At 40.0% G+C, this 16,205-nt stretch overlaps 1 protein-coding gene across 3 annotated transcripts in view; it reads left to right on the top strand.

The window, feature by feature from the left end:
* slc8a1b (solute carrier family 8 member 1b) overlaps positions 1-16,205 on the top strand; it is a 145,559-nt gene that overhangs the window by 115,349 nt on the left and 14,005 nt on the right. For all 3 annotated transcript variants that reach the window (XM_085296301.1, XM_085296302.1, XM_085296299.1), the window contains exon 7: positions 1,698-1,797. In XM_085296301.1, the coding sequence (XP_085152427.1) occupies positions 1,698-1,797 (100 nt within the window). The remainder of the gene's footprint in view (positions 1-1,697; positions 1,798-16,205) is intronic.

Raw genomic sequence — 16,205 nt, 5'->3', positions numbered from 1 at the left:
GGTTTGTAGAGTACGCTTGGGGAGTGTGATTGTGTGTACAGCGTCTCTTTATGTCTGTCTCCACGTTGGTTGAGTGTGGAGTGAGTGCATATGAGAGCATGAGGGTGGGAATGGATGTTTGTGTCTGTGTGTGCCTGTATGTCTGTGTCTATATGTCAGGTTGGGTATCAGACGCCACCTCTCTGGGGACACCTCAGGCCCTCCAAGGTTTGGAGGCCTATCTCCACCCACCACCACTTCCCCTGCCGGTGGCGGACTCCCTCAGGTGTCGGTGTGTTGGTGGTTCTTTGTGTCTGGGGGTGGGCGTCCGGGTACACACCGGCTCACTCCTTGGCGGCCGCTTGTCGGGGCCTGGGGCTCGCTCGGGCCCCTTTGGAGGTGGGGTGCCCCCGGCCTCTCGGCCTGGGGCTTGGTCACTCAGGCACAGCTGGGGGCCGGCGGAGCTCACGGGCGCGTCACTGCAACTCCCCCTGACTTCTGCTCCGCGGCTGCTGGGCGAGCCCTCATCTGGGACTCTCCTCAGCTCTTACTGGAACAGTGGCGCGGCTGCCCCTCTGTTGGTCTTCCATGGTCTCTTGTGTTCTGGGGGCCTCTGGATGTCTGGAGTTTTGATCTCCTCCATACCCGCTTCACACCCTGGAGGACGGGGCTGTGGCCCCCCCACACTCCCTAGCAGATCATTACATGGAGAAACCTTTGGAATGCAAGCATGCTGATCCACACAGGTATGCACACATGGGTATTCACAGACGCGGACTAAAGCTTTCTTGGCTGCTGCCTCAAAGCACACTGTGCGCTGTCTATCTTGCGTGCTGCACAATATCGTTTATTATTTAGTAAATATTGATATCTATGACTAGCTAGTTTATTGTGATGGTGCTTTGTTTTCTCTATTATTATGTTACTCTTTGTTGTTTGCTGTCTCCTCTGTTTGTTTTTTTTGTTTGTTTTTTTTTTCTCCATACAGGTGACCCAGGAGTTCTTTTTTTTTCTCTCTTCCCCCCCCTTCTCACCGTCTCTTCTCCCCTTTGGTTTTCTTTCTTTCTCTCCCCCTCTTTCTCTCATTAATTCCCCCTGTCCTATTTATTAAAAAAAAAAAAAAAAAAAAAAAAAAAAAATGACAAAGGATGAACTGAAGCTCTGCCATCACGTAATGTCGCATACTGCTGTTTCTGATGTCATTTAAAAAAAAAGAAAAAAAAAAAAGAAGAAGACTGTAATAAAAATGTAAATACTGTAAAATAATGCACATGGAAGGAAACCGTGGAAAGAAAAAGGAAGGAAAATGGACGTAAGCAGAGACATATATGGAAAGAAAAACAAACAAGTCTACTGTAGATCTAAATGTTTATTTAATAAATGGTAGTGAAAACTATATTTTGAATTCTTGCAGAAATATCACAAATATAAGGCTGGGGAAGATGTATAAAGCGATGCACAGGAATGATGCAGCTGTAAGAGAATCTTGAATTTTAATATTTCACTGCAGTGTGCGTCTTATAGCTTCAGTCATGAATTGTATGAAACTGATACAGAGTATGTTTATGTTTTCACCTTTATTATGTCCCTGGAAATTCATAAAAAAATGCATTTCCTGTGAAAGCTGAGTGCCAGTTTCTTATTTCATGCTGTGTCGAAATCCAAGAGATTTCCTATTCTAGATGCAAATGACTGATAATCTGTCTCTCCTTTGGCAGAACACAGTGGACAAGCTGATAAAGAAGACCAACCTGGCTCTGCTGGTGGGAACCAACAGCTGGAGAGACCAGTTCATAGAAGCCATCACTGTAAGCGCAGGTAAGACCAACGGCGAGACTCAGAAGCCCTGTGTCCAACTCTGATTTTAACTGGGGTGTGTGTGTGTGTGTGTGTGTGTGTGTGTGTGTGTGTGTGTGTGTGTGTGTGTGTGTGTGTGTGTGTGTGTGAAAGAAAGTGAGAGAGTGTGGTGTAAATTCTTTTTAGTATGAACAGCTGCAGTTTTACAGTCTGAGCTCTCAGACGTCCTCTGTTCCCTGCACCCTAACAATCGGTGCAACCTAAAATATCAGGAACCTCAATCAAAATGTCCCTCTCTGTCTAAAAACAAATTAGAGTAATTTCGTGGTTTCATGGCATCATGTGTTTGTGTGTGTGTGTGTGTTTTGGTTACTGGAGAGTGGATTGGCCTGTGTGGTTTGGACAAACACTAACCAGATGGGTGATAACGTCGAGAGTAATCGTGAGAGTGACTGTGTGTGTTTCTGCCCAACAAAGGCAGAAGAACAAGGATGTGTGTGTGTGTGTGTGTTTTGGGGATAGAGAGGAGTAGAGAAAGAAGCTCTGTAGTGTTGAACAGAAACTGATGATAGTTTTCTGCCAGGCAGTTTGAGAGAGTATCATCTGCTGTGGGATGAGTTCATCTGAAATCGCAAACTGGCCAGTTGATTAAATCTGCCATGAAAATCATTGGTGTTAAGAATCGTTGTTGCCTGCAGCTGATTTTTGTGCAGGCCTTGACCAAGTAAGTATAAAAAATAGCGTCTGGCCCTACCCACATTTCATACAGTAAATTTAAGCTTCTAGCGTCTGGTACATAACCAGCTGAAACACAACATTAATTCCTGTCAGCATCAAGACACTAAACGCCAAGTAATGAAAGATGCTCCTGGAAATGGGTGTTTGTCCAATGTGTAGTTTTTTTTAGGCTTCTGTTTCGTGTGTGTGTGTGTGTGTGTGTGTGTGTGTGTGTGTGTGTGTGTGTGTGTGTGTGTGTGTGTGTGTGTGTGTGTTTGCCCTGCTTTTTTAAATAATTTTTCACAGAACTGAAGAATGAAAAAGTGTTTTGTTTTTCTGGTGAAGCCAAATAAAGTGTATCCTAATCTTAATCTTGGGGGAAGAATATTTAAAACTAATGTTACATCACTGCCAGGATCTGATATAAGCACAGGTGGTTGTGTCCTGTGAAGAGTGAAAGCATCAGACATTATTATGCAAACAGAAGGTGATGCGCCTGCAGTGTGAAAATGCCTTTGAGAAACACGCACAGTGTGGAAAAGAAAATATATGCATTAATTTAAAGATAATCCAAGGAACAAAGAACATGTATAACGACAAAGGATGCTTTAGCTATGAATATGGAAATTTAGACACCAAATGAACACGTGCAATAAATAAAGTAGAGGCACCCAGTTCAAAAGAGAGTGACAGAGGGAAAAGGGACAAGGGAGAACGGCAGCATTTTTTCACATTCACTGCAGAATTTTCACAGTTCAGTGGTTACTTGTGGGAATTTGCCCTCTGGAGGCAGAGAGGCATTACTGCAGTTCATCAATGGAAGCAGGAAGGAGAAATAGTGAGTAGAAAGGTATAGCTGTAATCTGTTCTTTATGTATGACTGACTGTCATTTCTTGTCGGTCACTTCTGTTGTGGATTTTATTTGGAAAAGGATTCACAAACAAATGGCAAGCTTTTGCAGCTCTTTAAACTTTAAACATCCTTAAGCAGCGTCTGTTTGTTTTGTTTTGTTCTTTCTTTGCTTTGTTTTCTTTATTAAGTGTCTTGCTCAACGGACAGTATAGCATATTGCACATTTAGTTCACTCCAAAGTATTTGGACATTATCACATCTACTGCTTGACTCCAGGGACAGATTAACAATGGTCATAGATGAGGTGCAGCTTTTATAATAAAATGGCATATGGTGCTAATTGCTGTATTGTGAGATGATTATATATTAAATAAATTTTGACTGAACTATTACTTTATCTCCTGTTCTAGATGCCACCATGTTAGTTTTGAAACCATATTAGGAAAAAAGAGTGGAGTGCTAATTTATCAGCTAAAGGCTAGTTAGCTTGGTTATCAAGTTGCCTCCATAAACTACTTAGCTAGCTAGTCCTAATTAATGGACTTGGGATGTTAGAATTTTACTCAGCAAAGCTGAAGCTCAAACTTCTTGCAAGGACTTTATAAAGATCAGACAAACGATTTAAAAATAGCCCGAAAGGTATTTTAAAAATCTCTCAAATTAGCTGAGGTGACGCTAGCAGAGACCACTCAGCATCAGCTTCCGGTGTCAGGACATCAATCAAACCGTACATGACCCAACACAATTATTATTATTAGTTAGTTAGTTTTATGTAGCAGGCTTGTAAAAACATTGATGCTGTAATGCTGGGACATTACATCAGAGTCAATGGGGATTGACTCCATTTTGAAGGAAGGCTGAAGTTGTGCCTGGAAGAGTTAGAGCTGGCTTTATTTTCAGCTCCAGAGAATCTCCATCGGCTGCTTTCTACTGATAATGTTCATCAACTGATTTCTTCAAATGCGCAAATGTAACACTGACTGAAAAATTACTGAACATCTATGCTTTATAGCTGCACTTACTATTCAATACACCAGTGCTATTCAGTACATGAAGGGTTGGTTCAGCATTTCAGGATTTACCTTCTTGGCACGAGTTTGCTGCATGCTCAATAATGTACGTAAGGAAAAATCGGAAAGTTGAATCAGTGTATCTGGATGGAGCACTCAAACATTTTCAATTATTCAAGATAAACCAACGTGTATTCTTTTTCCACAGCTCAGACTGCCCGAACTCATCAACAATGTTTAGGATTTCAGCAACTGTGTATATATAAGCTGAATTACTATCAGAAAGAAGTCAATCATTGTTAACACAGTTAAACTGGGACCGTTGATTTGTTGCGATAAAAATGTCACCGATAATTACGGTGCACATCAAAATACAAAGTTGGATTTAAAGAAAGAAATCGTATTTGCTGCTGCATTTAAAACTGGGTTTCTGTCAGGGCATTGTTTGCCTGGATCTTTCTCAGTCACTTTAGTGTCTTCAAATAACTTTATCCTGTGTGGGCGTGCGTGTGTTTGTTTGTGCTTTAGTTAGCCAGCCTGTCAGCCAGCCTTTGTTGGTGAGCTGATGCCATTAATGAAAAGGGTTGTCTTTGCTCTCTTATCTGGGATTAGCTTGTCTAGCCTGACAGAGTGCTCTCTGTGTGTGTGTGTGTGTGTGTGTGTGTGTGTGTGTGTGTGTGTGTGTGTGTGTTTTAAAGAGAGAACTGTTTAAAGGTAATGAGAGCAACTTCCACCAAAGGACAGACTTATTGTCACACCCTTGGTTCATCTTGCACACATATACAGTACAGTTTCAATATAGTATTTACTTTATTGTACAATCCACAATTGTAATGCTTGCAGACTAGAACAGGTTAACTGTAACACAGAAAAACAAGCCCACACAAGCGCATATGACAAACAAAATCAGGTTCAAAATCATGTCAGACTGGAGACTGGAGACTGATTGGTTTTTTCTGAGCCTTTAAACCTGCAGCTGATTGCACTGTGTGAGTTCAAAGTGTCTAAGATTACGAGCTGATTGGTTGCTTGTAGATCAAACTGGCAGTTTGCATCCAGCTGTGAAACAACTGAGAGTGGAAATGAAAGCGGAGGAGAAGGAGAGGGAAAACACAATAAAGCCAAAATAACTGATGGAACAAATAATTTTCACGCTGTGAAAATTATAAATGAAAATAGAAACAAATGCTTTTTCATGTATAGTATGAAAAATGCTTACAATAATTGTTCTGCTATATTATTATTGTGTAGTATAAATGTTTGTTTAGCTGTAATCAACTGAAAAGTCACACCTCCATTCACTTATCACCAGCTTCATTCACTGGGTTTTGCACCAAGACTCATTCACAACATATTTAAAACTTACCGAGTTAGCACAAAATCCTTTGGATTACCCGCACGACTCTTATCCAAAGAATAAAAACATAATACAAAAGCTGTAATTGTATACAAGTTACAGTATCTTATATAATAGCATGTATAAATGAAAAAAATAAAAATAAAGATGTTGAAAATACCATTTCCAGATGATATTGCACAGTGGATCACAAGCTGATTGTACTTTTCCATATTCAAAATTCCATCAATTTTCACAAGATCTCCAACACTACTGGCTGGAATTCTTCCCCAAACCACCACTGTCTCCAGCATGCTTTACAAATTGCTGTAGACACTCACTATTGAACCTCTCTCCTGATTGTTTCCATACATATTGACAACAGTTTGAATCAGAAACTTAAAATTTGTCCAGTCGTGGGTACTTATGAATGACTTTTCTGATGGCCACCCTTCCACGACACCTCTTCTGATGAGTCCCTTGCAAACAGTAGGTGGATCAAGTGATGGGACAGATTCATCTCTCAGCTCTTGTGTCAGATCTTTGTGGATTGTTTCCTATAGAGCCGCTCAAGAAGTTATAAATCGAATAAGGCTCAAGGCTTATTCGGTGTAGTTCATAGCAAGAATAGAGGTGCAATGAAATATTTAGATTTCTGAAACAGTGGCACATTTTTTAATATTTCACTTTATACCAATTTCCCACACTTTTACCACAATGTCCATTTTTGTGTGCTTTCCTCACTTACAGTCAGAGATTACCAAAAAGGCAGGAGTACTAACAGGGAAAAATAACAATGGTCCGAAACTTGCAGTACATAAGGAAAATGATTCAATATGGCTCCAACAACTCTCCTTCAGGCTTTTAAAAGGTGTCAAGAGAGAAAGACGAGAATAAAAATAAGAAAGGGCAATTATTATCTTAACAAAATGAAATGAGGCACAATAATCTCACACATCTAATTTTGGGCATCTTGTGTTGTTGTGAACAAATGACGTGAACTTCACACACATTTTTCCAAACTTGCCACACACACACACACACACTCACACAAACAAGAAGCCCAGATGAAGACGTGCTGTTACTTGGCAGCTCATCTCTTCAGACAAGCACTGCTGGTTTGACCAAGTCCAGAGTGGCTGTAACTGATACTGTGGATTTAACACACAGAGAGATAAGCTGGCTTCGTCTAATCTCATCTCTATCCTTTCCTTTCCCGCTCTCTGTCTGTCGGTCTTTTTCTGCTTCTTATACTCTTTCTGTCCCTCTCTCTATTATCCTTCCCTACTTTGTCTTATCTCCTCTCAAGCATATTAGATTGAATTTGAGATTACAATTACTTTAAATGAGCTTCAAATATTCCTTCATCTTAAACAAAAATCACTGAGACAACATCTTGTTGTCATCCTAGTCCTGCCTTCCAAACGCAAGTTTTATAGTCAATCAGGATCTCATCCTTTGAAGCCCTCCAGAGAGTATGTTCGCAAAGAAACGATGGGGAAGGGTACAAATTTTGCACAGCTTTTCTTCTAAGATTGCAGCTTTGTAACGACATTTAAAGTCTGCCAAGTCTTGACCTTAAGGTCACCAGATCGTGTAACCAATTTGGCACTTACACTGACACACAGTCCCAACCTAATTCTTCCAAATCCATGACATTCATCTCAAATCAGAAAACCTGCATTCACCTCCCTTCAAATGTCACTGTGATTCGTGTGTGTACAATGACCTGTTTCCCTCTGTGTGTGTCTTTTTTGGCATTGTGTGGCTCATGGAGAATATTCCCCAGACAAGCTGGAAGATAGCCGGAGATTATGCATGCATTTAACATTGTGTCTTTACAATGCAGGGCCAAATCATCCACATTAGAGAGCAGCTTGATAGTGTCGAGTCCCAAACGCATTATTTTCCTTTCTTTTGCAGGCTGTCATGGGGCCTGTTACAGTTTTTGCTCTTATTTCATCCTCATTATCATTATATTTGCAATGTTGTGTTTCAAAATTTGAGCATTTCTTAAAGGGTGAGGCCATATGTATTGTCCAGTAAGAATACACACTATGAGTGCAAAGATCCCAATGACGATGATTTCCCATTGTGCATAATTTGAGCGATGAATAAGCACATATGTGCATAGGTGTGAAAAATCTGTGGAATAGTGTGAGAATTTATTTTCATGCCTGATTTTAGTTTATTTGTAGTTAGCGTGAAAAGTCGAGGCCGAGAGGCGACATCATGCTGACGCGCTAGCAGACTGGCTCCAATGTTTGAATGTTTTTATATGATTGAAATTGACCCGTAAACATTAATTGTCTGTCTCTGTAGCGGCTGGGTGCATAGCAGCGATAAAGATCTGAGGGTGATGTTTCACTCAGAAGATTAGTTAAGCAAAATTCTTGTATCCAAGTGTGAATTTTTCACTTTCACCGAAATGCATTTTTAAATTATCCTTCTGTGTAGAGGAAGGAATGTGGCTGACGTGTATACTGGCATGAGATGTCACAGATGCGCTGCATTAGTTGTCCTTTACTAAGATTTATTAAGTTGGCCTATTAGCAGGTTGATTGTGTGCAACGTGGGTGAATGGACCATATTAATTGTATGCATAGATGACTCAGGAAACAGCTGTTCCTCAGCCCATCTCACACCACAAATCAATTTTTATTTCTTAAAACCTTGGAACTCGCTATTCTTCCCTGATGGTAAGCAAGTGATTAGTTACCCAAGCTTATCACACACTTTTCAAATCCACCAGGTCTCCTGGGATCCATACACTTTAGGGTTAACCGATATGGAAAAGATATATATAACTCTTATAAAGTTTGTATCTGTCTTGTGTGAAACTTGTATGAAAAGCATACAAGAGTGAAAACAGATATAAGATCCCTTGAAAAATTATATAAATGAAACTTGTATGTTTTGGATACTTCCTAAAACAATATATGAAAGCAATGAGAAAGTGGCCACTTTCATGAGTAAATCATATAAGCCTTATATGATTCACTATATGAAGCAAGCTAAAGCTGATGCAAATCTTTTATAAGTTTTTTCTATTTCTTTTCCATATGGGAAGGTTAGGTTAAAATTAGACACATGCCAAAAAAGGGCATTTTCAGACATTAAACTAAAAACCAAAAGGTGTCAAATATGCATTGCAATTATTGTTTCACAAGCTTATTCCTTTGAGTATGCCAGTTTCCATGAAAAGAAATTGATCTTAATCTGTCTTAAGTGGGTTGCCAGTGGATCTGGTGGCTGATAAGTGGTTAAACAACAATAAACACACTGATTGCATGAACATGCGGGCCCTGGTTTAGTTTTGAACACAGTTTTGTTTAAATGCAATGAACAATACCGACTGAAGAGCACAGACGCAAACAAAGGGACAACTAGATGAAGACAAAAAAATCAATGGAAAGGAAATCAAGGGGACAGAGAGGGACTGTTAAGACGGAATGATTGGAAAAAAGTGAAACAAGGTAAAAGAGATTGATGTACAACCACTCCATACTCCACTGCCCTCTAATTACTAAGCCCACATCTTGCTGTTCATCACCTGGTCCATGTGGGTGTGTTATTTATGGGAGTGCGTCCACACCCGAGGGAAACATAGGTATTCGAGGAAAAAACACAGAAAGAAGATAAATCCACAGAAATGGAATTCTACTTATGTTCACAAGAGAATTTTCTGGCAACAAATGTTATCAACAAGAACAAATACGCAGATTGAGAACGTTTAGAAGTCTTTGTATTGTGCGTTCATGCATCAGATTTAGGTTTTTTTATTATTTCTGAGTGCTAATTAAACCAATGCTGATGCTTTGTTTAAGTTTTGTTATGGGATTTGGTGCTTTTGACAAACATCAGAGAGAAAAATTTCACAAACTGTGACTCTCATGCTGGTGTTTGCAAAAAGAAAGAACTTTGTTTCTCTTACATTGATGTCACCACTTTTCTATCTCTTTTGTGCACAAACTGTAATTTCCATTCTTTAGATGATGAATCACAATGAACGGTTGAGTCACCGTTGATTTTGTTATTTGTTTACTGTCTGTCTTGAGTGAACAAATTCACTGATGGGTTCTATGTGACAGCTGCTCAAAACCTTTGACAGCACAAATAAAGCAAATTCAAAAGCATATCCATGGATGGCATGAGTCTTTGCTGGATGCAATAAAAGACCATCTCACCAGTAATTAAAATGTTTTGAATAACAAAGTTAGGTTAATTAGTTTTTTTTATGTCATACTGAGAAAAGATTTAGCCCAGTTTAACTGTCAAGTGTCTACTTGAAGCTCTCCTGTGACTCTGGTGCCTGACAGCCTGAGTCTGTTTGTGTGCGTATGTTTCAATGTGTGCCCTAGACAGACAGGATGACAGGACCAGTGGAACATGAATATAAACATGAGCATGCCAGCATGAATTCTGATAGACGCACCAAACACACACAATCAGTCTCAAAGCTGTCAGAGTACAGTAGAAAATGGTCCCTGGTTTTATTTGATCAAAGAATGTAGGAGCTAGCTAAAATCTGTTTTATTGGCAAACGAGGCTTTGAAGATTATGGACATGTCCTCAGAAATGCAGGGAGGTTCTTCAGAAGTCCTGGGGTTCTCTCGAAATTTGAGTTCTGCCTATTTTTAACAACCATGGTGTCTTGCGTCTGTGGTTTGACTCAAATTACAAGTGTCAAAGAAACACACTAACGAGCAGCACAAATCACAGCACCACGTTTGAAGGTACCTGGATGACTGACGTGCAGTTGTCTCCACTGTTTGTTTGTTTTATTTCTGTGGTATTCTGTGCATATATTGGGTATATGATTGTGTCTTTTGGTATTTCAATGTGACAAATTTTCCTTGATGTCCTTGTTGGGTCTGTGTTTCCACAAGCCCCGCTGGTTTAGAGACTTATTCATCATGAAGAAAACAAGACAGTCAACGATCGATCGATTTACTTGCAAGGGAGGCCTTGTTGGTATCTACCACAAGATGACCCCCAAATCCGGCCTCCGCTTGCTGCCTTTTATTGGGAAAACAGTTCACACAATACACAATAGTTTACACGCACCTCCCCTCGTAACCCCCTTGGTTACAAAGACAAGGCACTGTATGTATATGTGCGTGTGTGTGTGTGTGTGTGTGTGTGTGTGTGTGTGTGTGTGTGTGTGTGTATGTATGCAGGTAAAAATGTGTGTGTGTGTTTGAGTGAGTGTGTGAGAATGTGTGTCTCTCTGTGTGCATGTGTCTCTGTATGCATGACTTCCTGCTCACCAAAAGGATCATAAAAGCAGGAAGCAACATCACAAGAAACAGATCTTTCAGATAGGATGTTTCTGCATAAAACCTCCCCCAGCACAGAGTGACTGGAGAGGTGCTCAGGGACAAAGGAATGTCTTGATCCTACAGATTGAACTCAGACTTTACAAATTTAAGAAGCATAATGGCAAACATTCAACAATTAGACTTAACAGTCCTGTTGTAAGGATTGTTCCCCTTTTCTGTTGATTTCAATGCGCTTGGGCATTTTTTCACAATTCTTGCAACAGCAAAGAAGCTTGACAGAATTAATAAAGTGTTTCTTTCTGTTCTTTTGTAATGGGAAGTGATCTGTTTAACTCTGGGGTTTTCTGGCAAACAGCTTGTTTGGCCACATCAGTTTCAAACCTCTGTGCGCTTCTTTTTTAGAGTCTGGATGTGTGTCTATAAATCTGAGAAACAGACAGTGGCATGATTTTTACAAGTCCCAGGACCACTGACCATATCATTTAAGGGACACACTCCAATAGGCAGACATAGTCATGGAAACGCATCCTGCTTGGCTGCAAGCATGTAAAGAAGAGCTGCAGTCTGTTATCTTCTTCCTAGATTATGAGAGCACAGCTTTTGGGCATGCCCAGTGAGCAACTACAAGTAAGAGATATCTACTACTGTAGTAGGGTGAGAAATAAAAAATATTGATATCTATGTGGGGCAGCGCCTGGTGTCTTTAGCTTGTTTGGCCTTCCATTTCTTCAGCATTGTGTGATTTTAAATTGCTCTTTCATTTTGTTTTGATGATTTTATATAAACCCCCAAAAGGCTAGCAGTTGCTTTGTGGAAGCAAACAAAGCTCCAAATAAATATCAGAGAATGTCAATAGGATATCAAACATGCACCAAATGATGTGAAGAGACTCACAATACCATTTAGTCATATTTGAGTGAAGAATGAAGACTGAAGGGGATGAAATAAGGACTTAACACTGAGTATTCAATTACATAATGGCTGTAGAAACCAAATGAAAGAATGAAAAGAGAAAATTGAAAACTAACTTTAGAATAACAACTTTATCGGTATGACACATAACAGAAGAGTGACATAGGAAGAGATGGAGGAAAGAGAGTGTGCAAGTAAGGCATGGGGGAGAAGACTGAGATAGAGGGAGGAGGAATGCATTAGCTGTCCTATACTATAATTTATGAAGTTGGCCTATTAAAAGCTTGATTGCATGTGGAGTGGGTGAATAGACCATATTATGTATATACATAGATGACTCAGGAAACAGCTGTTCCTCAGCCCATCTCACACCACAAATCAATTTTTATTTCTTAAAGCCCTTAAACTCGCTATTCTTCCCTGATGTTAAGAAAGTGATTAGTTGCCCAACCTTATCACACACTATTTTATGTGATTTTGCATTGCTCTTTCATTTTGTTTTTATGATTTTATATACACTCCCAAAAGGCAATTGTTTTGTGGAAGCAAACAAAGTTTCGAATAAATATCAGAGAATGCCAATACGATATCAAACACATGCCCCGAATGATGTGAAGAGACTCACAATGCCATTTAGTCATAATCCATCCATCCATCCATCCATTCATCCATTTTCTTATGCTTATCTGGGGCTGGGGCTGGAAAATGTAGAGAAGCAAAGACCTCCCTCTCCCCAGCCACCTCCTCCAGCTTATCCGGGGGAAACACCAAGGCGTTCCCAGGCCAGCTGAGAGATATAATCTCTCCAGTGTGTCCTGGGTCTGCCCCAGGGCCTCCTCCAGGTGGGACATGCCCGGAAAACCTCGCCCAGGAGGCATCCTTGTCAGATGCCCGAACCACCTCAACTGGTTCCTTTCGATGTGGAGGAGCAGCGGCTCTACGAACCTCTCACCCTACCTCTAAGGAAGAGGCCAGCCATCCTTCGGAGGAAGCCTATTCTGCCGCTTGTATTCGCAAGCTCGTTCTTTCGGTCACTACCCGCAGCTCGTGACCATAGGTGAGGGTAGGGACGTAGATCGACCAGTAAATTGAGAGCTTTGCTTTTACACTCAGCTCTCTCTTTACCACAACAGACCAGTACAGCGTCCGCATCGCTGTAGCCGCTGCACCAATCCGTCTGTCGATCTCCCGCCCCCTTCTCCCATCACTCATGAACAAGACCCCGAGATACTTAAACTCCTCCACTTGGGGCAGGGTCTCATCCCTGACCCAGAGTGGGCCCTCCATCCTTTTCTGGCTTTTTCTTCACTCATATTTGAGTGAAGAATGACGACTGAAGGGGAGTAACATAATATTCAATTACAAATTACAACTACAAAATTGCTGTAGAAACCAAATGTGACCAAGAATGAAAAGAGAAAATTGAGAACTTACTCTAGTATAAAAACATTATCAGTATGACACGTTACTGAGGTGTGACATAGATAAACAGAGGCGAAAGAGAGCATGCAAGTCAGGCATAAGTAGAAGATTGAGATAGAGGGATGAGGGTGCAGTTTGGTTATCTGATCATAATCCGTTGCTTGTTCCTCATTGGTTCATTGTTGTTGTGAAGCACTTTGTGATCCTTATATAGAAAGGGTTTTATAAATGTGGGGGTTTTTTTTACTAATTTTTAGAAATTTATGTATGTTACAACATAGTGGTCAGCTACGACACTAACAAATGTGACAATCACACGGTGACACTTTAGGATCAATGAATAAGACCCCAGCCTCACAGGGCTACAGATGGTCAACGACTACCTGGCAACCTCAGTCATGAGTAAAGAATAAGTATTCCCTGGTCAGTGAAGGCTGATGGCAGTTGCTAAGAAAATGAATGCTGAAGCTCCACTTACACAGTAATACAGACCGGTTAGTGACCCACTGGCAACCACCTGTCACTAGCATATTACTGCACCTGTTTGAATGGAAGTGATGCTGGCTGGAGCATGTTGGCTGGAGTACTGAGGTACAACTTTGCTTTTTGAAGTTGTACTACAGATAGTAGCAAAAAACTGCAGCCAACATGCTAGCAACCAAAACGCTGCCAACCACTTGGGGAATACACATTTTCCCTTGCAACCCTTTCCCTTTGAAAACTGGAAAAGTTGACATTTTTAATGCTGTTGTAAAAGTAAATGAATGAATTAAATCCATAGTTTTTGAACAACTCTGTCTTTGTTGCTATATAAGGCCTTTAAGATGACTTAATTGGACATGATTTTTGCTTTTGTGCATATTATTGAGCATGTAGGAACAACAGTTCAGCAGTCATTATCTTGTCTCCTGTTTTCACACAATGGATGCTAAATTTCAAGACAAATGAGTCAACTAGCAGTGTGCTGCATATATCCCAGTGTGAGTCAAAAGCACTGATTGAACACTGAGCCCTTTAGGATGCACTTAAAGAATAACAAGACAGTCAAAACAGGTTGGAACGGCGCATATTTTCCTTGTGTTAGATCAAATTGTTTTTAGACTGTATGCAGTAGATATTTTAACTTTACTGGACATTAGCAGTCTGCTAATGTGCTGGTATTTCTGTCGCTCAGATGCTTGCACCTAAACATACTGAGCTAGAAAATAAATAATCAAAAAAAGACCAAAGAGCCAAATAGTGAGACCAAGGCTGTGATAAAAGGGCACATATAAACATTAACTGAAGTAGAAAGAAAGCCAGAGAGAAATGGCTCCATTCAGCCGTAACAGACTGTGTGGGAGGGAAGGAGAGCTGCTGACAGTGAAAAGTGACATAACTCAGGTAGAGAGTCTTGTTTTATAATTCATTGCAGAGTGTGTGTGTGTGTGTGTGTGTGTGTGTGTGTGTGTGTAAGAGTGTGTCCTGCAAACCATTATTGTAGATGAGGGTATTGCTCTTTCCACTGCCCTTATGTTCATTTATAGTTGATGATTTGAAACATTTATTTTTAATGACATTAAACAGTGACCCAAGAGGAAATTATTGGCCTTATTAGAGTTCATTTATTTTTATGTTAATCCAAGTTCATGTGTGTAGTAACCGCACAGCACACAGCCAAGATCGGGTGCATAACTCAGCAAAAGTCTTGCACTACCCACATTTCTTTATATTTTGATATTGAAATGTTTTGTACAAGAATAACAAGCTTGAAAGTCAAGTATTGATAGGACTGTTTTTATTCTTTAATACAGCGTAACTCTCTTCAGCAAGCCTTTGTTCAAGTAGCCTTTGGAAATAGATCTTCAGGCTTCTTGGAGGATGTTCAAAGCTCTTCTTTGGGTGTTGGCTGGCTTTTGTTCTGTTCTCTGCCAAGATGATGCTGTAATGTTAAACTCCATGACTGTATGTTTTTCTATGCAGGTATGCACTATCCACAGTGTGTTTGGGATCACTGTCACGCTGAAAAAGCCATCCATTACCAATCAAAAACTTTCGCATGGTGGATCAAAATCTGATGGTCTACTGTGTTCATAATTCATAAAAGATCACACTACTGACTAAAATGCAGCCCCAAACCACAACAGAGCCTCTATTATGTTTTACAAATGGCAGTAGATACTGTTGCACCTCTCTGCTGACCTCCTGTGTACATATTGACCTCAGCATTTTATCCCCATTTCCCTTTCTTAAGAATTCCTTCTTCACAGCCACCCTTCCATTAACACATTTCGGATGAGCCAAACATTAAATGAATCAACCTAAGTGTCTGATGCGTCTATTGAGTCCTGTGTCAGGACATGGCTTCAGATACTGTCCATCTGTAAATAGTTTTTAGGACTGCCATTTCTTTTGTTCTCCCATTATCCAATTTCCCCAGTTTTTATGGACACACTGGGAATCACCTTATTGATGCAAAAATACTATTTTAAGTCTGTCAAACTGTGAATTTTTTCATAGATTCAATTAAAAAAAAATAGTAAAAACAATTTTGTTTTTGAAATAGATATTTTCTATTTAGATAGATAACAGCTATTTGTTATGTGTAGATTAGTTTATTAATGGGCTGAGGGGCCTTTTTTTTATTAAGTGGCTATACGAACAAAAAACAAACCAAAAATTTCATTTGAAATTGATCAAGATGAACGACTGGATTGAAAATGAGTAAAAAAGCAGCCAATGTCCCAAAAATTTTGAAAGACCTTAAGAAGCCTAAAGAACTCTTATTCAAAACCACGTCTCACTCGTTGAATGCAACATATGCATCAAAAATCAAATGCAGCTCAAGACTTTTGCACAGTACAGTATGTTTAAGACTTAAATATCAGGCTTCTTGTAATATCATAATAATAAGCATC

This window comes from Mchenga conophoros, linkage group LG13 (genome assembly GCF_057382185.1).
Source record: "Mchenga conophoros isolate Kocher_MC1m ecotype Shallow Benthic linkage group LG13, M_conophoros_male_GT1.1, whole genome shotgun sequence".
Taxonomy (NCBI): Eukaryota; Metazoa; Chordata; class Actinopteri; order Cichliformes; family Cichlidae; genus Mchenga; species Mchenga conophoros.
The sequence above is the reverse complement of the archived record's forward strand: the minus strand, read 5'-3'. Positions and strand labels throughout refer to the sequence as shown.